Below are 23583 nucleotides of genomic sequence, written 5' to 3'. Positions count from 1 at the left end.
TTAAAATAAGTTATTTTGAGGATTGTCAAACGACTAAATAAGTCAAAAACCAACTTTTAAGTCAGTTTGACCAGCTTTTAAGCTGAGTCAAACAGACTCTAATTCCTTTTCCTTTGTTTGGAGTTGTATAAAGCCCAATGACGCTGCTATGAACTAGCCCAATTGTCCAAAGATCAATTTGATAAAGTTTTCCGGTTCGTTGGATCCAATCCAATATAGTATTTATTTTTATTGGACCTACTATTTATCTAATTATATATTTCAAAAGTATTCATCTTACATAAAGAATGATTTTTTTTAGTCTGTTTAATAAAGAAAGGTCTTTTTTTTTTGGTTAAAATGGTCTAAATAAAGAATAATTTTTTTAAGTTTGTTTAATAAAGAACGACTTTTTTTTTAAATTTTAACTTTCAAATCATGTCATTCTTTTTTAAAAATAGAAAATAATTTTTGTTTACTGAAACACTGTGTATTTTCTTTGATTCCATCACAATATATATATATGTAGTTTAACGGTATGAAAGTAAAGAATAGAATCAAATTGTTCTTTATTAACGACTTGTTCTTTGGAACTGCACTTCATCTAAGTGCGGTAAAATCCCAATTTTATAAGCGCTCATTTATAATATCACGGATTTAAATTCAATAATTAGGGAACAATGGTTGTTTAGTTTATTATCCATATTTTTCCTCTTTGAATACGTAAAAAAACAAATATTTGTAATAACAAATTTTATATTTAATAATAATTTAATTCTAAAATATTTATAATCGTATAACAAATTATCATCTATAAAGTCAAACTATCAGGACGAAAAGAGTATAAATAAAACAAAACAGTAGAAGAAAAGAGGTTGATGATACAACATTCCCATTGTGTGTGTTTTGGTCCAAAAAAGATCGTGCCCGCCGCGACTTATAGAGAAGAAAGACAAGACAAAAAAGAGTTGCTAATTTGAAGATTTCAACCCTTTTCTATTCCAACCAAATAATATATAATATAAAAAATATTGAAGAAAAGAATGGAGGACAAATAAAGAGAGATAATAGGACGAGCATAGCACGCATCCCCAATTACCCATTTATTTTTCTACCTTCATTCTTAAGCCTTCCTTCACCCCTTATCATAATCCATTTTGCTTTTTCCTACTTATACGCAATCCTCCCCTTTTTCTTCTTCTTCTTGTTTCTCTTGTGGGTTGTTGCGTAAGTCAAATTATATGTGTTGAAACTATGGAGGGATTGATGGAAAAAGGGGTATTGGATGATATAATTGGGAGGTTATTAGAAGAGAAGGGAGGGAAACAAGTTCAGCTATCTGAGGCTGAGATCCGACAGCTTTGTGTGAATGCCAGACAGATTTTCCTCTCTCAGCCTAATCTCCTCAGGATTCGTGCCCCCGTTAGGATCTGTGGTATGTTTCTCATTCTTGTTGTATCATTACTGAAAATTGCACCTTTTCTGTTTCCAGATCTATTCTATTAGGATTAAGAAAAATGGATGTTTCTAATTGTCACCGAGAAAGCTATATGTTGGATTGAAAACATTGATAATAACATATTTATTCGATTAAAACGTTAATTGAATGTAGAGTTTGGTTTATGTAGTATTATTCTCTAGACAAATTGTGGTTTACTGAGATAGTAGACTTGCTTTGCGAAAATTCGAGTGTCTGTGAAATGTTTGATCATCTGAAATGGAACAATTAGTTTCTCATAAATGTTGCTCGTGAATTTATTGTTTTTCCTTTGCCATTCTGGCAGGTGACATACATGGGCAATTCCAAGACTTATTAAGACTTTTTGAATATGGAGGGTATCCTCCTTCAGCAAACTACCTTTTTCTTGGAGATTATGTGGATAGAGGCAAGCAGAGTTTAGAAACAATATGTTTGCTCTTGGCTTACAAAATAAGGTATCCAGACAAGATCTTCCTCCTTAGGGGGAACCATGAAGATGCGAAAATCAACAGGGTCTACGGATTTTATGATGAATGTAAAAGGAGATTCAACGTTAGGCTATGGAAGATATTTACAGATTGCTTTAATTGCTTGCCTGTTGCTGCACTTATAGATGAAAAGATACTTTGCATGCATGGTGGAATTTCGCCAGAGCTAAAAAGTTTGGACCTAATAAACGAAATTGAGCGGCCAGCGGAGATTCCAGATGGTGGATTGTTGTGTGATCTGTTGTGGGCTGATCCTGATCCTAGAATTAAGGGTTGGTCAGATAGTGATCGAGGTGTTTCTTGTACTTTTGGACCGGATGTAGTTGCTGAATTTTTGGCTAAGAATGAGTTAGACCTCATCTGCCGGGGTCATCAGGTATATGCTATACTCTTTTCGGTCGAAACTAGAATTGCATGATTATGGTTAAGATACATGAAAAGACTCTTTTACAAATAGGTGGATGGTATTCAGACATTTCTTGTGTCCACTTCTTAAAAATGCCCATACTACAAAAATTTCATAGGTTTCTCATGAAAAATGTGTTTTATTTTGAAGCTTTATGGCTTGAGAAGCTTTTAAACATCTAGCAAAGCATTTATCGAGTTCATGACATGAATAGTTCTTGTATAGTTCTGTTTTCTTCTCTCTCCTAATATTGGGGTGATTCTGAATGACTGTCATTGTTGAAGTATTTCAATAATGTTACTTCGGTAGTAGTTGTCAGCTTTGCTTCTATGCCCTTAGTATTTGAATTTGCCTAAGTTTTATGATTTCCCCTTAATGTATTTTGATCCTAAAATTTTGTTTTAGGTGGTGGAAGATGGATATGAATTTTTTGCTAAGCGAAGACTTGTGACTCTATTTTCCGCTCCCAATTATGGTGGAGAATTTGATAATGCAGGTGCCTTGTTAAGCGTTGATGAGCAACTTGTGTGTTCCTTCGAAATATTGAAACCGGTATTATCTAGCAGTTCAAAGTTGCCCCTTAAAAAGGTATGATAATCTTCCATATTTGCTTTAGGCTTCGAACAGTTAAAACATCCCAAATAATAAACTTCGTGTGGTTGATTTCAAAGTTCTACATATCACACAAAAAAACTGTTGTCATTTAACTAAAAACTTTTAAAAAACTGAACAAAAGTTCTCAAATGTCAAACAAAGTTCTAAAAGTATTTAACCAAAAACTTTAATGCATTCTGATGTCTCTATACAAGAAAATTATAATTTTTCATATTAAAAAGCTTGGAAGTGTTTTATTTCTATATAAGATATAATGTTTCTTTCTTATCTATCATGTGGTTTTGATTCCCGTACATTTGTTGTCATTTATCATTTGTAAGGACGCTTTAATAGAAACATTTATGGACCTTATTAAGTTTTAGGTTTAGGCCAATGATTGTGTTTAAGTCGCCCCAATCTTGGTAAGTTTTTGCTAGTGAAAATTCTACGAGATATCTTACTGTTCTTTTCTTTAATTGAACAGCCACCCAAGGCTGGAGGGATGTGATAAAGTAGAAAGTGTACATGGAGATTTATCCAGTATATAGCGAAGAATGACAAGCACTCCTCTTTATATTTTGTTATTGATACAAGCCGTCCTTTCCAAATACCTTTCCGTCTTTGAAACCATGGATTGGCCAGGGGTATTATTACACTAAAGGAAAAAAAAAAGAATTCTGTAAATCAGCAATATAACGTATCCTCAGACAAAAAGTAAGATGTTTCAGTTGTTTAATTTAGATAATTTTTGTTTACTTCTTGTATTTACTAGCACTCATAAATTTGACAATTGTTGATCGTGAATGAGTTGCTATTTTTTTATTGTTCAATAGTTTACAAGATTCTGTAAAATTACCAGTTTTATGAATCATTTGTTTTAATGGTAACATAACCATTTTGTAATTGCAATATAATGATTTACTTGATAATGAAAATGTTCAAAGCTCATACCCTCATGCGCCTTAGCTATGTCACATGTCTCTCTTTGAGTGCCCCTTAGCTATCTCACATGTCTCTCTTTGAGTGAAACAAGCAAAGATGCGAGTTTGCAGCTCGATCACTGCTCCAGATTTAAGTACTTGAAATTGAAAGTGAAAAGAATATTGCAATTCTTTTCCCCGGATTCAAGTATTTGAAATTGAAAAAGATATCACAATTTGTATTTGATCATGAATTTTATTTTTAAAAAATATAATTTTGCCATAACAATTATACCCCTAAAAATACGCTTCTAATACGTTCATTATATTTCACCAGTATATCCAACATAAAAGTTCAGTATCAACAAAATATAATTGCTTTCTTTTACCGTCTTTGAAGAAGGGTGGATTCATGTTTGATTGGCGTCTATACTCATATTCATGAGATAATTGTCAAAAAGCCAACTGGTAACTGGAAAGATGAACGATTTTAAGTCTTATCAAAAACATCCTCAAAATTTAACCGCTCATTCTTAATTAAAAGCTGATAGTGTTTTGGTAATTAACAGAAACCATCCATTAACAATCCGTAAATCTGCGTATAATGATGTGGTTAATCCATCACTTAAAAGAACCAAGTATAAATTCAAGTACCGCAACCGATCATCTTCTGTAATCGGACTCATGCCTGCACTTTCAACAGAGAACCCACTTGATGCTATCACAAGGGAATTGGAATGGCTTATAGATTCCAGCGGTTTCCGTGTTATCAAACTTGCCTTTAAAATCAAGACTCAAGACCAATATGGTTTCTGAGAAGAGCACCCTAGGCAACAAGATATAAGAAGTAGAGAGAGAGGCGAGGCAGGGACATCCGAGTTGCACCAAAAAATATAAGAAGTAGAGAGAGAGGCGAGGCAGGGACATCCGAGTTGCACCAAAAATTTTCTTCACTGGTTTACACTTGAAGTACAAGAACAATTGAAATCTGTATTCATTGCTAATTTCATCAGGGAGTATAATAACAAGCTGAAATACCTCCTTTTAGTAAGGAGTTAGTTATCATCTTTAACTTCCCTTTAGGCTTCCTAAAGTTGTAGGAGATCTTGGACTCCCCCTTCCTTCTAATTTCTTAGCAGTACGTTGGAGGGCCGCTAGTTTCTGGCGTTGCCTATGGCTTTTCCTTTGACTGCATGGTAAACGTAAATGACAGTGATGAAGTATGATATCACAAGTGTACAGACGTTAACAAACTTCCAAATGCATGATGATCACTCTAACAGAGTAAGAATCAGAGTCCACGTGATTATACGACTCTTAGTAACAACTAGCATTCTAAGATAGCAACAGTGTGCGAGAGAGTCCATGAAGCTCAAAATTAGACTGTCTTTAGTTATTTGTTTTTTTTTTAATTTTGAAGGAATTTAAAAAATAACTAGTAAATAGGAGTTGACTCACCTGGTAAATAGAAGTCCTGCTGTAAGAACCATGCCTCCTACAGCCCAAGATATTCTCTCTTTAAATGTCATGTCCTCCAGCCATTGCTTGAAATCTTCCACTAATCCAGAACTGTCAGCTTTCTCTTGCACCTTGGATCGTGAAGTTCGCCATGAATCGGCAATATAATCCACACTAGATTTTCCACCATAGCAAGAAACTTCTTCTGGATCATCAGACAAAGACTTCACCGAAAAACCTGCAACGCGGCAGAGCTCTGTCCCATTAGAGATCCATTCGGACGCTCTACCACACACAAAGTCGTTTACAGCACAGGGTGCTAAAACCTGACATGTAATTTATATTCAGATGTGAAATATGTCAATAACTGATAAGTTCAAACATGACAAGAAACTAAAATAGATGTCGTAGCAAGCGAAGGATCAAAAAGCATCATCTTTGTATATGATCCAAAATACCAAATTGAAATATCCAATAAAAGCTATTATCTGGTGATTTAGATACTCCATTGCTGAATAACTCATCTAAAAATTCTGTTAACAAACTTGAGCTCTAAACAAACCTGTGTCTTAGCATCAATGGAGAAGTATGCGTTGGAGCAGGCTTGGTATACTTTGTCACAGAAAGAGGTGCATAAAACAGGTGGTCCAGCCTGCACACCAACACGTGGATCACAGATTGAACATTCTAACATCTCCCATAAGTGCAAGCACTCCTGGCTCGCTTCTCCGGTTGAAGCAAGCCTCCTAATGGACATAAAAGCAGGATGTGTCTGTGTTACATCACAGCAAGTTTTCCCGCGAAATACCCTACAGAGGTTCAAATCTCTTGGGCCCTTTTTTACTTTTCTTGGAGGTTTTCCTTCATTTGAAAATCTTGGAAAGCGACCACCAGGTGAAATACAAACTCCATTATCTTTACCTGTATTTGAATGATTCAGTAACTCATTATAAGAAAAGAATATTTTAGAAATAAAAATCTTAATTGAGACCCATCAATGTTTTCTTTAAGATCTTCAAAATTAATACTCTTTACTTGTATTAATAATCAGATCATAGTATCTTGAGCCCCCATTATCCAAGAAGTAGTACGATTTTGCATTTCTTACAATCAGTTAAAATTTTGACAACAACACTACACAACTGTTTATCAATCTCAAGCTAGTTGGAATTGGAGATATGAATCCTCACTATTCAAGTCCCTTCATTTAGAACCTGCTAAATTCAATACTTTATGCTCTCTTACTGGAGTAGTCACTACATTTGCTATTGGCATACATATATCTTTTTCAGTATAGGTTGCACACAAATATCTAACAAGATTAAGCAACTCCTAACAAACCGATTACTTGGTATCGCCTTAATGAACTTTTTCCTTCCATTATTGCTATTTCTTTGCTACATGTTCTAAGAGATTCATATGTTTTTCAAGACAATTTCTGCCCAGCGATTTTACGTCTACCTATCTCATTTAATACATTCAGTAGCGACTTTTTTACACATAGGGTTCAGTGCATTCTGAAGTTGACATAGGACATGACCAGCACCATCTCAAGTGACCTCTCTAATTTTACTTTCTAGTTATTTCATAAGAGTTATCCTCTAGGTGTGACCCTTGCCACTGCTGTAGCACTTTCAAATTAGTAGGTCTCCTCCTATTGCATAATACTACATGAAGCATAGCTATCTGAATTGTTGGCACTTACGCTCTACAATCCTGTATAGCCTCACTCATTTCACTCTAATTATGTTAAGCAAAACTTGTTGTGCATATATCAATCTCACTTCTACTCATCCCAACACCCCTATATCTAGAGTGTTTTTCCATGAGTCAAACTTAAGGTTGCTACCCTAGCTAGTTTCATCAGTTAACACAGTATTGTGCCACAGGTAAGTTGGATCATTATAACTAGGGTAAACAACTATGACACAATACAAATCTTTAGTGTAAAACCCATAGTTAAAGGAAAAACTTCTTTATACCCTTTACAGCACCGTTCTCACACTAGTGACATCTCCTTCAAACATATCATTTATAGTGTATACATATCTAATATGCTATGACACAATACAAATCATTGGTGTAAGCCCGTGGCTAGGGAAAACTCCTCTATACACTCTAATCTTTACCCACAGTTCTCACACTAATGCAAAACTCCTTTTGGATTTTGTCTGCCCCTTAATTGTCCTGGAAAGTTTTGTATAGGAGTAGACATCATCCTTATTGTTGTTAATTTTTGCTATACATCTTCTTGATGCCATTTAATAACTTAAATAAAAAAAAAGATATGTCAGGTGATGCTAACACGTTTAGCCTCAACTTCATGCCAAAACAAACTTTCTTAGTATTTACAATACCATATGTGTAAGCAATCTCTTAATGTGCACATATACTTTTGGATCTATTACAACAAAAGGTCTCAAGTCTTTCCTCTGATGCTTCTGCAACAAGTATCTAACCTAAAAATAGGATGTGTAGTTCATAGTTCCACTTAAAAGAAATCCAATTAGCTGATAATATAATCTCTAACACCTGGAATGCATTGCATCGCGACCCTCACTTTTCACCCAACATTTCTGAACTTCACCACAATTACCATTACCCATCTTATTTTCTAGCATGCTGGAAAACTCCACCTCTATTTGATGAATTTGATCAGTTCTTGCATGTTGTTTCCTTCAACATCATTATGTATCCACTTGAACTACGACCATAATAACCCCACAAACCACTCCAAACACTAGGCACTTCTTTCTAATTCACAAATAATAATATGAATTGCAAGTTAAATTAGAATCGTGTAAGTTTGGTTTTGTAGATCACCACACACTATACTGGCTATTCACATGTGAGAAGTTTCGCTATGTTAACATTCTGATCTTTATGCAAAGGTGAAAACTATGTCTTAGCATACTTTTTTATTGGCCGAACATAGTCACATAAATCAGATCACTATAGGAAGCTTTTGCATCCTTACAAAACACTAGATACATGAACAACTACAACAACATAATAGCCAGCGTAGTATCACAAAGTAGGCTCGATAGAGTGTAACCAAAAAAAAAAAAACTACTAGCGGGAAGAGCATCAAAATCTTTTCATCAAAAATAAAATTGCAGTCTACACACTGCTCAGTTGGTGACTAATACGCCAATATAAATTGGAAGTAAATACATCGAAAAAATTTACGGGGTTATCCAATTATTCAAAATCCAATATAGCTCGATCAGCAAAATTAACAGCCTAATTGCAAATAAATCATTCATTTTATTTATCTGAGGGTTCGTATTGGATATTAAGTCAACGAAATAATTAACTAATTTTGCAGAAAATCAGCCAGAAGGGGATTGTTTGAACCTAGGGCTTGACTTTTTGTTGCGTAGAAACTAGAAAGAATAAGATTGTGATACCTGAAACGTAGTGTAGTTGAAGGTGAAAGGATGTCGCCAACAGCAGTACCAAAGAGAATTGCCATTTCAATTCCATTCTTCAGTCCCCTTCTCTTCTCACTTCTTCTCTGCTTACTTTAATTTAACCACCCTTTCTTCCTCCCTCTTTTTTATTTATTTATTTTTTACTATATTATATTCCTTCTTAATTTTATTGTTAATATTTATTGGAATCATGGCTTTAGCAATAGGGGCATTTGTGTCTTTTGAGATGACTCAATTGGTTCAAATGATGGTCATGATCACCTTTTTATGCTTTTTGAGTTGAATTTGTCTCATTGCCTAATGCAATTTATATTATGTATATGCTTAGCAGACTATTATTAATAGGGATTAGCCAATGTGCACAATCAGCACATAGTATTCACCTAAGGGTAGAAGTTGTGACAGAAATTATAGCAGAGTAAATTATAAGGGAATTAAAAAAAATTCGACCCTCTAATTAAGTTTATTCATTTTTTATGATAAATTGTAATTATAAATTAATCCGTAATTTTCAAATTGAGGATTCAAAAATTAGCACTTGGCAGCAATAGGGGAACTTCTAAAAAATTGCTAGCGGAAGGATCCTTTTTTTTCTACTAAAAAGTATAATTAAAGTTATATATTAGCAATTTGGAAAATAAGAATTCAGAAATTAATATCAATAAACTTTTACTGGATTCTGGCCCCACCATGAACTGCCTAATAAGATTTATAATCTGTTTGGTAAAGTTTTAAGAAATTTAAAAATATTTTATCTTTTAAAAATGAAGTGTTAAGGAAATCGTTTAGGAAAAGATAAGTAATTTTTTAATAAAAAATAAAAATATATCAAGGTCTCAGTAAAATTATGTTTGTATTTTATGATATTCGAAATAAAAATATGATAAAACAAAATAATATAAAATAATCACCAGGTAAGTATTATTTAAATCATTTTCATAACTAAAGAACCACAAATTTTAAGGTCCAAAGTTAAGTCACGGCGGTCTAATTTGATCACTGAAAAGTGGCAGTCTTTTAGGTCATCATTTTATTTTATCCTAGTAAAGCATTCATATACGATATATCAATTATTTATCAGACGATTATAAAGAGAGTCGTAACGAAAATATTTTAATTTTTAATACTTATAAAAATCAAATTCAACAAAATAGCTCTTAACCTAAAAGGTTTACCCATAAAGAAGTGAAAATAAAAATTCAATACAAAACATTTCAAAAATCATTGTAATCCGAACACATTATATGCAAAAATAAAATAAAATAAAGAGACCCCTCTTATACAACAGTAGAGTACTATAAATGTTGCTTAGTTCCCCCATATAGTGTAATAAAATAAAGAACTATGAATTTCATCACGCGCAAATGACATTTTTAGCAACATTTCAAATATTAGCCAATTAGGAGAATTAGTTCTAACAACAGAAACTAAGGGGTAAAAATGAAAACTAATCCAGCAATTTCAACAAATAGCATTTCTTTTACTATTCTAAAAATCAACTCTCTCATTCTTTTCTAATGTGTTTCATTACGCCAATTCACATTATCGCTCGTCAATTTAGCAATCCATACTCTGATTTTCGTAAGAAACAGATAACTTCTTAAATTCCAACAAAGAAAGTGAATGCGTTAATCCTGACATCGTCTTATTTAAGTTCTTTTGACAAAAATCTTCAATAAAATCTCCAAGATCATTTGCGTACCCTTCCTTCTCTCTTCACCCATTCGTTCCTAGTTTTGACAAAATTTGAGATATTTGTTTCTTCTTTCGCCATCACGCAAAGACCCATTGTACTTTGATCAAAGACCAAATAAAATATCTAACGAGAGATCAAAGTTATTTATTCCTAAAAATTTTTAACACCAAAAAAATTGTGATAGAGTACTAAGTATTTTTAGTTAATCAGATATAACAAGAAGTTCAAGTCACTTTGTTGGTACAAACATCACTTTTATTAGGAAGGACTTATACAGAAGATAAAGACTTGCAATGAAGATCTAGATTTAGTCAAACTCCAATATAATAAAAAACGTTTAAGAGACGCAAAAATCAAAATAACATTATAAGGGAAAACTCGTAATACAAAGCAGAATACATGACGAACTTGGACGTTTACATCTTGTGCTAAACCTTCGTCACAACATCGGCAAGATGAAGAACCACTTGCACTATATACAAAATTAAGCAAACAAAACACCACTTGCCACAAGTCCACACAAAACAACATTCTCAACGAGGAACATGTTGAGTAATGTCGACTAAGCTATACTACATTCAGCCGCCTCAAGAAGGAAAACAAAAAAGGAGAACCCGACTATATCTCACAGGTCGTAAGGAGGACGAGGGCTTCTGGGTCCAACCCCACTGGCATTCTCGTATGCAAATGACGCTGATCGCCGACGGAACCGAAATGCTTCTCTTCCAGAAGAACCTGGTCAATCATCATTACACATCAAATAATAAGTCTAAACTCTACAGAGTTCTCATCTCAACATGCATTATAACTAGCTAGTAGAAACTCCCTGTATTATATCTATCCAACAAAGTAATATTGGTACACCTTTACTATTAATGTCTGTTCAATTATAAAACCACTAAAGCAATCGCTCAAAACTTTAAAAAGATAAGAACTCTAACATATATTATCCACTTAACTACACATATATCTGAAAGGTCAGAATACATAGGGGGTCCTTGATTTCTAAAAATTGATGTTTTTACCAAAATGACTACATGGGCCAAGTCATGAACAGAGTAAGAGAATCAAATTAAACTTGACCACTACCCAAACTGTTAGATGAATGCTAATTAATCAGTTTTAGGTTATATGTGTAAGCTAAGCAGCCATGCACGGGTTATATGTAGAGGGGTGAGGCCGAGCACAAATTGTGTCTTTTAAACGCTTCAACGGAGTCTAGAAAGGATATCACTATCTAAGTGGACACCACCATATTAAAATAATTGCGGTCCACCTAATATCTGCATTATTGCATCGCATTATCCGCTAAGTTACGTCAATTATAGAAAATTACACATTTACCATAATAACCTTACAAGATTCTTCTAGATTTTTTTTCTCCTCTTTTCTTGGAGGGTACTTTCGGTTAATAATCGAACAAATTATTCTAATGGTACAATCAGCGCCGAAGCGACGACGGGAAAGTAGGAACTAGTTAGATCGGAAAACTAATCACAGAAAGTGGCAGCTTACCAGAAAAAGGAGATACCGGAGGAGTAGTACCGGCCGGAGAAACGGGAGGTGAATCTCTATTCTGACTCCCGGAAGGCTTTACGATCATGATACTTCTCGTCACCTTCACCGCGTCCTCACTTGCTTCCTCAGTAAAGGATCTCGGTGTTGAAACTTCTGATTCTGAAGCAAAACGAAAAAAAATGCTTCATGAGAACCGAATATTTTCGGTAGCGAAAATTGCAGAATCCTAGGATTAAATTATTTATCAAAATCGTTTCCTTCTCTTTTTGATAAGCTATCATCTAGTCCTTATTTAGGAAAATGTAACTTGCAATATCAGCAATCAAATTGAGACAGAAATCGACATATTTTAGCCAGTTAACTTTAAATACTGATCAAGTTAATCAGATCTCCTTGAAAAAAAATAATAGACAGCGTTATTTAAATCGCACTAATTTGTGCACGTTCACAGATAAATATACTATGTTAAGTGATAATTCAGATTAACACAGATTTGATAAGCCAATCATAATAGATAGTACTGATTATTGTTTGTTAATAGAGTTCAGAAAACGCCGGCGAAAGATAGCAACAAAAGCATACCCTTGCCGGAATTTGAACGCTGACTAAAAGTAGAATACTTCCGGAGCTTCCCGAGGCCACTATCTGGCCGGGGACCGGCAACGGTGTCGTCCCAGAGCTTGTCAAGTAAGCTCATGGTGCAGGTTAGCGAATCGGCTCACGTTAAGGGGAGAAGAAGAGAAAAGGGAAATTATACGTCCTGCAAGGATAGAACTTTCTCGGCTTGTAGTGTTCTACATAGGAGTGAGTAATGTTATGGCGACTGATATTTATTGACGGCTGAAGCGTAAAGGCTTTTGCAGGTTTGTGGGATAAGATCGGTTATAGACCGTTGATTTTGATCTTTCAGATCTGAAATGAAATGGACGGTTGGATTTAAGAGCACGTATATGGAGATAAGATCGACGTGACAAAGCCGGCGTCTTTCTACCTTTGGCTTTTAGCCACGTGGCTCATGAACATTGAGCTGATCAAGAATGTCACGTGATCGGTCGTTATCTGCTTGAAATGTCAGATATGTCCTTTATTTTATCTCAGATAATGAAATGGTGAATTGGTTTTTGGGTATTGAGATTGACCCGGAAATGTTCTGGATAAGTCGTTAATTTTAATTTTTGTCGTCGACTACTCTTGTATATATAGACTCTTTTTACTTTGAGTCGAGTCGATCATTTTTTTAAAGTGATAAGAAAAAAAGGCGTATATATTATTTTTGTGTGATGATCATAAATACATTATTGTTGTTATTGTAGAAATAATTTATTTTATTTCTTTTCTTTTATTAGTAATAATAATGGACTGTTTTCAGTGGCGTAATTTTTTCCTTTGAAAAAAAGATGGAACCTTATCTTATTTAAAAATTGTTTAGTTAGTCAATGAATTTTACTTTTATGTTTACTGATTATTCTCGTAGAAAATTCACATGATTACATAAATTAATATTTTTAATGTGTATTAAGAAAATTATTTTGTATACATTTTAAAAGAATGTATTTTTTCTTTTACTTAGATCTTCATAATTCTTCACCAATCTAAAATAAATAAGTTAAGACGTATGTAGTACGTTATAAGTATTAAATTATATTGGATAAAATTTAATTTAGATACATGGGTAAATTAAGAAAAAACACGTAGAGGATAAGGATAAAATTAAGACTGATTCAACATTACAGATATATAAATTGTCTTAATAATTATCCTAAAAAAACATTAATTACTTTTCTGAAGGATTTAAATCCAAAATAGTTAAATTCGATATATCACATGTAAATTTATATAACTTCAAAACTATAAGATCATATCTGTAATTCAATTATTGCACAAAAGAAATGAAATCCTCATCAATCATTATTCAATGAATACAGAGATAAATAAATAAGAATAATTATTGAATTATTTTTACGTAAATTACATGATAGGGTTTAATTATAAATAGTCTTTCCTCTGTCTAGATCATCGATTTATCATCTACTCATTATACAACACATTGATATTATTTTATATGGTTAATCTCTTGTCCTATTATTTATTGTACTAAATTGTCTAGCGAATAAGACCAAGTCCATTTGATGGAACTATCAGCCATCAACATTAAACCTCAAACCTCATGCTCCTTCTAATTATTTACTTTACTATTTTTATTTAATTTCATATTCGGTATATTGTTCGTACTAATCAAACACTTCACAAAATAAGCAAACTATATATTTAGATCAATCTTAATCTATATTTTTAATTTAAACCATGCTATAAATATAATGATAACATTTTTATGTATAAACCTAACTCTGTATATTTTATGCTAAAATAAATAACTGTCTCCAAAAAGAATAAATAAAATAGACATCCCTTTCATGTACTTCAACGTATTCTTTTCAAATTCCGTTCCATCCCTACTTTGAAATGTCATTCATAACCACGAATTTATCATGGGAAACGAAGAAAATAGAGAAAATTTTATAAATAGCAAATATAATAGACGTAATAAAGTTTTATAGCTTTATTTATTATAATTGTATTTCATATATATATTTCGTTTGCTACGAAAATTGCAGATATATTTGTGTCGTTTGTGTATTTTACCTGTGAATATATAAATTGGCTAGATATATACAAATTTTATATCTATTTTTTTTTTACATATGATTTAAATATTTACTAATCTAAATAATTTTCCCAAAACAGTAGTAATGACATTTAATATGATTTAAATATTTACTAATCTAAATAATTTTTCCAAAGAAAATATCTAGGCAAACCCAAGAAGCAAATTAAAATTTTGGCACTGTATTTGGTACCTTCATATTAAATGACCATTGTGTTATAATTTTATTTATTTAGAAGAAAAAGAAACAGCATTATGTATGCGGTCTTTTCCATAAGCTGTCTGTTGATGTTAAGCAAAGTAATAAGTATACCTACTTTATTTATAAAAATTAATTCTGATGAATAATGTCAATCATGCCATACTTAGTAGGTGCATGTCCCTTTCGAGAGCCAAATCTTTTTTTAAAAAATTTGTTACTGACGATATTTATATTGAAATTCAGCTTAAATTTAAGTTTATATTAAAAAATATATGATGAATAAAGTGTTTTATATTAGTTATTACAAATAAAAATTAAATTCAAAAATCAAGTAGGATAAGAATTAGAAAGAATCAAGACGTTTAAATAAACGTTCTTCGATAGAAAAGTATACCATTTGTACACAAATAAAATTATTTTTTACATATTTACGGTAGAAATAAAACTCCTTTTTACCTCTTTCTATATTTACCTTTTATATTTCAAGCACTTTTAATTTTTTTTTTAAAAGCCAAGAAAAATTGATTCCAACAGTGGACCAAGTCATTTCAATAGCTCAGAAAGGTCAGAGATGCACTCATTTATTTTAATATAATAAATCCTTACCTAATCAGTAATAACCTTTTGTTTTATATAAAGATACATGCGTTTTAATAATTAGGCAAGTGGTGATATACCTTTAATTAAAAGCAAACGACCTTTCAAGTTATGGTTCAAATTTTATCTTATTGGGCCCTTGCGGGGCACTGATATGTGACCTCCACCGCACCTTGTTGAGCATCACTTCTATTACGTTATTCAAATTCAATATTATTGATTTAATTATTAAATTTTTTTCAAATTTAAGATCTTAAACTTTAAGTTTAAAAATTTTTAAAATTGATTTTTCAAGGTCTTTTTAAATCACTTACAAAAATTAAAATAAATTCAATTGATATTAATGTATAAATATTATTTTAATGCTAATATTTTTATTTATAAATTTTACATATTTTTATATTTAAATGCTTTTACTGAACTCACATTTTAAATTAATCCTAAACGCATTTCTTTATCATTCGAGGAGGAAGAATCATTGTGTTTGATGCAATGAAATCTTCTGTTTTTTATTTTTTTTATAAAAAGTTCTATCATGATTATATATTGTTATGAACTTGATTAATATAATCTCCTTATTGATTCCACTTTTACTTGTATTGTCTGCCCATATAGCCTAACGTTCAAGTCCACTTATTTACGTACTTCAATGCATAAAATTCAAATGTTTGGTTCGACTTGTTAATGATTTTTCATCATGTTTAAGGGTCATTTATCATGAACCACAAAGTTTATACAACAGTAAATGAAAACAATAATATCTCAACTACTTTGACATTTAAAAGACCCCTTAACCACAAGGATCTTGTGAACACCGTTTGCTCAACCATACCTAATTGTGATTTTGACAACTCTTAATAGTGAAGACTTGACTTTTAAGAGCATTGATAAGTTATTCATCTTCATATAACAGTATAAGTTATGGCCATTATCAATTTAGGTCCTATGTAAAGCTCATGGATCTTTAGATTCCACTACAAGGCTTGTGCATAAAGATCCTCAGTACCCCCACCACACTACCACCACCACAAAACTCAATATCTTATGGATTCTAATGCTCTGTCCATTTCAAACATAATGATTTATAATTTTTTAGTCTATTTGTAAAAATGATCTTTTTCCTTTTTGGTGTCACTTTATTTTTGAATTTTCATATGGATTGTTCAAGGTTATAAGATTAAAGGATAATTTGATATATTTGGCATAACTTAATTTTGAATTACAAGAAAAAAAAATCTTCTTTACTTTCTTAAATTTTATGTCCAGATCAAGTCAAAATAAATCACTTTTTTAAACGAAAGTGACGCCTTTTATCTTTGGCTTATAATTGACATTGCAACTTAATAAAGGCGGATGTAAAATGTGATATTTACATATTTTTTTATTATTTTCAAATTAGTTTATAATAATAACTTTTTTTTCTATCCAGTGTCGATACTCATGTTAGAGCTCAACTTAATACGAATTTGTGCAGAAAAGTCACTGAGGATAAATCGCTCCCTAACAAAGTTTATAATAATTACTAAGTTTATACTCCATCACTTCCATACTAAGTGAATTTTTGAGGTGTTTCACACTCTTTGAGAAAAGTAAATTAAGACATAGATTGAACTTAGTTTTCCATTTTTATCTTAATTAATTATTGTCAAATTTATGATTTAAAATAACTAATTAACTACTCCCTCCGTCCGGTATTGTTTGTCATGGTTTCTATTTTTAGAGTCAAATTATAAAAACTTTGACTAACATTTTAAGATGCATTTTTTCATCATATTAATATGAAAAAATTGTAATTTATAGTACTTTTCATATAGTTTTAGAAAATCTAATTTTTTTATTTAATATGTCGAATTAATGTGATCTAATTTAGCTTTGAAAATTAATCAAATTGACTTTCGATAAGCGCAACATGACAATATTTCTGAATTGAGGGAGTATTAATTAATCATTAATTCCAATACTGAAGGATAAAATTGGAAGAACACTCTAAAAATAGTCTTGAAAATTGAACAATTAGTTAACTTGAAACAGAAACTTAGGGTTAAGAAGTATTTATAGATATTGAAATTCATTCCTGAAGCACTAATTTATTTATGCTTAAACAAATCATATAGAATGTTTTCGTCATTGGCTATTCAAAAAGTTTGTCAACATGAAACAGCCAGCAGCCTTGCTTTTATAGTTTGTATTTCGAAGGGGATGTGAGGTAGGAAGAAAAATGTCTTTCCATTACAAGCAGGTTTTAACAATTGACAACCCACCAATAGAGAAGCACATGTTGGATCAAAGACAGATAAGATGAGATAATTAGGATAAGATCTTTAAGGTTACACTAATGCTACAAAGCATTATTATGTCTAATCATATTGAGTGCTACTTGTACGAGACAATTCTTCCCCATCCCTCACCCACTCCACCCTTTTTGTTTTATCTAATAATTTCACACTATACACCAATAAAAACAAATAACCCATACAGTAATAGCAAAATACTTGTAGTTCCATGAATGAGTTTACTTTAAACGAATTAAAAAGTTAAATATCGAGCCCTCATCAATAAAATAAAAATTCAAATAATTATAATTAACTAAATTATTAAGATTTCATAAATCACAAAAATTTATTATTCGAATAATCACCCAATTTAAGTACTAAAATTTCATGAACTTCTTTCTCTTTCTTTCTTTTTATCTTTTAAAATATTAATCCTGAAAAAAAGATAATTTGCCAGTCTGGTAGTGAAGACCTTTTTGTAAAAGGTTGAGTCATCGGTAACGTGGAGCTATCAATAAAGATGGGTCAACCCAATCTAACCGTTCACGTGGGCTTTGAAAATTGATTGGCAGGGCCGGTTGGGACCATTACTAGGACGGGCCGTTACAAATGTTAGCCCAGCCCTCGATGGGCAATCATAAAATCTGAGAAATTTTTCAAAATGTCAATATTTTAGTATTTAAGAGGATTCATTAGCAATAACTTTAATATTTAGTAAAAATGTCATTTTAGTTTGTTAGGTATGTTTTTATTATTTATTTTTATTTAAAGAATATAATTATTTAATAACAAAAACGAAAAAATTAAGGGGGAAATATTTCAAAAAAAGACAAGCATCCTTAATTTTCTCATCAGTTATATTTTCAAATAAAATTTAAATTTTGTTTTTTTTTCCTCCAAAATTTTTACCTTTTTAAAATTATATTCATTCCACAATATATTCTTATATTTATTATAGTTTTTTATTAGTTTGTATTCATTCCAATAGGTATACCGAATTTATCTATATAGTCATTTAAGAAATATATTTGTATTTTTATATATTTTTTTCCTATATAGTTATTTTTTTCTTCAAAAATCCTACATGTATTCATTTCAATATGTATTTTATTTGTATTTCTATTTATTCTAGTTTTTATTTAGAATTTTGTATAATAATATATAAAATACAAAAAATTAGTATGATGAAAAAGTGAATGAAATATAAAATTGAAAAAAGAAATAATTGAATATTTGGTGTACTCGTTCTTAAATAAAATACATAACTAGTTGAAATACATTTAGAATAAATATAAATTAGAAAAAAATATCAAATTCAATTGACATACCTTTATTAGTTTGTATTCATTCCAATATGTATGTCAAATAAAATGTAGCTATTTAAGAAATACATTTGCATTCGTATATATTTTTCACTGTGTATTTATTTTTCTTTTCAAAATCTTGTTTCCTTTTCTAAGTCGTATTCATTCTAATATGTCTATTATTTGTATTTGTATTCGAATACAAATAAACTAATAGAAAGTTGTTCTTCTTATAAATAAAATACATAACTAGTTGACATACATTTGGATGAATACAAATTAGGGACAAATACAAGATTCATAAACCATACAACATGAAATTTTTAATAAATACAAATATTGATAGTATACATAGTGATTTGAATACAAAAGCATACCAAATTCTAAAAAAGAACTATAAATACAAAACAAACTAATAGAAAATTGTTCGCGATCTTCGTCGTCTTTTTCAAGATCCTCACGAGTAGACAAAGATTTTACATTTGCGTTCTGAATTTGAGGAATGTTTTGCACACCAATGAGTCTTGTAAATGTTCTTACCCTCTTTCTTCCCTCATTTTAGCAGCAGATCATAAATTATACACTATTTGTTAAGTAATAAATAAATTAAAGGATGAAAAATAACCAGAAATTGGTTGATTAAGATGAATACCTCTAGTAAGCCTCTTGGATTCAGCCATTAGAGAGTAAATCATAACGGAAATTGAAAAATACAAATAACATTTTTTTAAGATTTAAACAAAAATAAAATTAGAAAAGAAATCTGAAAATAGGATAAAGATTAGAGATACCTTAATCAAAGGGATTCTTGTTGATTCAATTTTGGATTAAAAAAACAATCAAAATATATGGCAAAAAAATATTTGCAACTTGAATGTTGGAGGAAAATCAGAAAAGATAACCATAAGAAAGAAAAAAATTAAATGGGAGAGAGAATTAACAATTTGAAAAGATAAATATGAGAGAGAATAATTTTTTTTTTTAAAAAAGGATATATAGAATTAATTGAAAAAGAGAGATAAAATAGGAAGGAAATTAGGACACATAAATTTTTAAAAATAATGACATTTTTGACATTATTGCTAATATTTATAAAGTATGGATATTTTTACTAAATATGTTATTTATTTTGACTAGTTTACTAATTTTTCCTAAAATGTATTTGTAAAAATTAAGATTTTGCACATCTAAGTACAAAAAAATCTAGTTTCTTGATACATTGGCAATATATATATATATATATATATATATATATATATATATATATAAAATCCAAATATATATTACCTAGACAAATATCTTTCTCAGCCTTTTGACTAAAATTGTAATGTAATTTATACATATAAGAAGTTTATGGTGTTTAAAACCCGCATCAGAGTATGATTAATTAGAATTTGCTATCAGACCAAATCTATAAAGAAATAATAATAGAAATAACTATAATTTCGATTGTTGCGCTTTATTTCTATAGTTTTGTTTGCTATCGAGGTTGTACTTTGAGTATTTATGTTCTTTTCTATATTTCGCTTGTGAATGTACAAATAGGAAATATATATATATATATATATATATATATATACAATTTCGTATTTATACATTTAGGAATTTTCAAGAATTATGTTATATATTTTGCTTGCCAATATACAAACATGCTAATTTATTGCGAATTTTTCATCAATCGTATACAATTAGTTGAGGTAAGCATATACAATTTTTTGAATGTGTATAATCAATAACCGAATTATACAAAATTTGAGACCAATCGTATACAAATAGCTAGAGAAGCATATATGAATTTCTGGATAGTATGAATTAACAATCGAATTATACAAATTTTGTATTTCAGGTTGACGACTCTAACAAGAAGAAAAGACAGATGCAGGGCCCTAGTACAATTTTATGGGGGGCCTTAAGGCGTCTCTGGACCAAATTACACAATCAAGGTTCTGGTCATTCAATTGTTGATAACTTCTTATTTGACAAATATTTACGAAGGAAATGATACTACAGTCTACATTTATAATGCTTCAAATAACAATTTGAAACAGTTAATAATATAATAATTTAATTTAATTTTTTATATGTTTATTTGAATCGAAATAAATATTTAAGGCTATACAAGCATGGGTATCCTCTCTATATGGTCATATATCCACTTGTTAAATTACACTAAATATGTTATTATATTAAAAACTAGCAATCTTCAAAATTATTTTAAATATTTATTTTTCAATCATCGAGTATAATTTTAACTAATTATTTATTGACTACTAGTAAACGAATAACGAGAGTGACTAGTAAAACAAAATGCTTGCATAAAATGATCTTTTCTTTGTACCGTCTTTTTATTTAAGTTTTTAATAAGCACTATTGATCAAAATATAATAAAATAGCAACTTACATATAATAACAAAATAATATTATACAGAAAATTAACGTTATTATTATACTCAAGATGATGCAAAATAAATTATTCGAGAAGGAACAGAGCTAGCTTATTAAGTTTGCATAGATTTACAGAAACCCAATAATATTTGTTAGAAACCTTACTTATAAATTTATTAATATATTCATAAATATATAATTATGAACTCAATTATCATATTATAAAATCGGTCTCTGTTTACTAAGTCAACTTAATAACAGAACTCCATTTTTTTTTTCCATAAGAGAAATTAATGAGACTGGCACGAACATGATTAAAGGGAAAGGCACGTATGTGTGTTGAATGCACATGCTATACTATAATTGTTGATAATCATGATTCATGAACAAAGCCTAGGAAAAAACTAATGCTACTCCCTTAGGTTCACAGAGAGAATTCTCAAAAAAAAAAAAAGTTAATAGTTTAAAATAGGTGTATGATTTCACCTACAGAAAAGGCTCAAAAATACTTCTATTATATCTTTAAACTTTATTTTGGTTCAATACTAACCTTTCCGTCATACTATTGGGTCAAAAATATCATTCTTATTAACAGAATTTGTTAAATGTCACATGGATACCATATGTATGCCACATTGCATGCCAATAGGATTTCACTGCCACGTAGACTAAATACAAAAGGTCAAAAATACCCTTAAACTATCCAAAATAGCTTATATATACTCTTAAACTATATTTCGGCTCAAAACTAACCTTTCCGTCAAATTATTGGATCAAAAGTACTCTTCTTATTAACAGAAGTTGTTAAATGCCATGTGGATGCCACATTGTATGTCAATAAGGTTCTATTGCCACATAGACTAAATCCCTAAATCGTAATTACTTCTCCCCTCACTTCATTATTTCAGAAATGATATATTCACTCGTTCTCCATCATTTCGCGGCTAGGGTTAATACTTTTCTTCGTAGTTGAGTTTCAAAGTGGATATTATACTTGTAGGTTAATAAATAGTTTTTCTTATTTTATTATGTTTACGATTTTAAAGCATGATAGTTAGGATTTCACAACGTTCCCCTAATTTCGCAGCTAAGGCTTCGTAGCTTTCTTCGAGGCTGAGTTTCAAAGTGGATATTCATGGTTGTAGGTTAGTAAATATTTTTTCTTATTGTATTACAGTTACGATTTCAAAGCATGGTAGATAGAATTTCACAACTTTTACGTCATTTTGCGGCCAAGGTTTCATAACTTTCTTTGATGATGAGTTTCAAAGTGAATTTTCGTGGTTGTTAACATAATAAAATCAGAAAAAAGTTTACTATAACCATGAATATCTACTTTGAAACCCAGCGACGAAGAAAACTATGAAACCTTAGCTGCAAAATGAGGAAGAAGGAGTGAAATCGTTTCTGGAAAATAATGAAATGTGGGAAAAATAAGTAATTAAGATTTAGGGATTTAGTCAATGTGGCATATGTGGAATTTAACAACTTTCGCTAATAAGAAGGTCATTTTTGACCCAATAGTTTGACGGAAAGGATAGTTTTGAGCCGAAATATAGTTTAAGGGTAAATATGAGCTATTTCGGATAGTTTAAGGGTACTTTTGACCCTTTTCCTTTTAGTCTATGTATCCCGTGGAAATTTATTGGGATGCCATGTGGCATACACATGATATTTAACAATTTTCGTTAATTAGAAGGACATTTTTTAATTCAATAGTTTGACGGGAAGAATAATTTTGAGCCTAAATATTGTTTAAGGGTATATATGAGCTATTTTAGATGGTTTAAGAGTTTTTTTTTACTCTTTTCCGTTTCATATATGAAAAAGATCTTAACTATTTTTAACGTTCTAAGAAAATATTTTGTGAATAATCACAAAAGTAATAGTGAAAAGTTCGTAACTTTCAATTTAAAATGGAACACAGAAAGTACTCGTGTGTTATTCACCCTCCGTTTCATTTTAACAAATTAATCAAGAGATTTTTATTGAGATTATGGAGAATCAAGTAATATAAGACGGAGAAATATATTGTGAAGGCCTCGAGGTGCGTGCATTGCGTGTTCAAACATGAAGTAGCGAGTATTGAGTAGTAACTACATTGATTCCCATTTCTGCAACTACTCCTTTAGTACTTGTCCCCTGTTGTTTCACTTTTTTACGCTATTGTTTCTTTCCATTTTC

General features: G+C 30.7%; 3 protein-coding genes across 3 annotated transcripts; 1 reads left to right on the top strand and 2 right to left on the bottom strand.

Moving 5' to 3' along the window:
* Positions 1-852: 852 nt before the first annotated feature.
* Positions 853-3895, top strand: LOC101258308 (serine/threonine-protein phosphatase PP1). Its single transcript, XM_004230205.5, has 4 exons — positions 853-1414; positions 1764-2323; positions 2759-2941; positions 3432-3895. Exons 1-4 carry the CDS (start codon positions 1234-1236, stop codon positions 3453-3455), a joined length of 948 nt encoding a protein of 315 aa, XP_004230253.1. The 5' UTR covers positions 853-1233; the 3' UTR covers positions 3456-3895.
* A 460-nt stretch (positions 3896-4355) lies between these two features.
* Positions 4356-8996, bottom strand: LOC101258600 (folate-binding protein 1). Its single transcript, XM_004230206.5, has 4 exons — positions 8736-8996; positions 5888-6246; positions 5326-5651; positions 4356-5056 (listed from the first exon to the last, which is right to left on the bottom strand). The coding sequence occupies exons 1-4, from the start codon at positions 8809-8811 to the stop codon at positions 4936-4938; spliced, it is 882 nt and encodes a 293-aa protein (XP_004230254.1). The 5' UTR covers positions 8812-8996; the 3' UTR covers positions 4356-4935.
* Positions 8997-10791: 1795 nt separating this feature from the next.
* Positions 10792-12901, bottom strand: LOC101259198 (dormancy-associated protein homolog 3). Its single transcript, XM_004230208.5, has 3 exons — positions 12556-12901; positions 11971-12132; positions 10792-11190 (listed from the first exon to the last, which is right to left on the bottom strand). The coding sequence occupies exons 1-3, from the start codon at positions 12668-12670 to the stop codon at positions 11081-11083; spliced, it is 387 nt and encodes a 128-aa protein (XP_004230256.1). The 5' UTR covers positions 12671-12901; the 3' UTR covers positions 10792-11080.
* Positions 12902-23583: the final 10682 nt, after the last annotated feature.

Source organism: Solanum lycopersicum, chromosome 1 (genome assembly GCF_036512215.1).
Source record: "Solanum lycopersicum chromosome 1, SLM_r2.1".
In the NCBI taxonomy this organism is placed as follows: Eukaryota; Viridiplantae; Streptophyta; class Magnoliopsida; order Solanales; family Solanaceae; genus Solanum; species Solanum lycopersicum.
The sequence above is the reverse complement of the archived record's forward strand: the minus strand, read 5'-3'. Positions and strand labels throughout refer to the sequence as shown.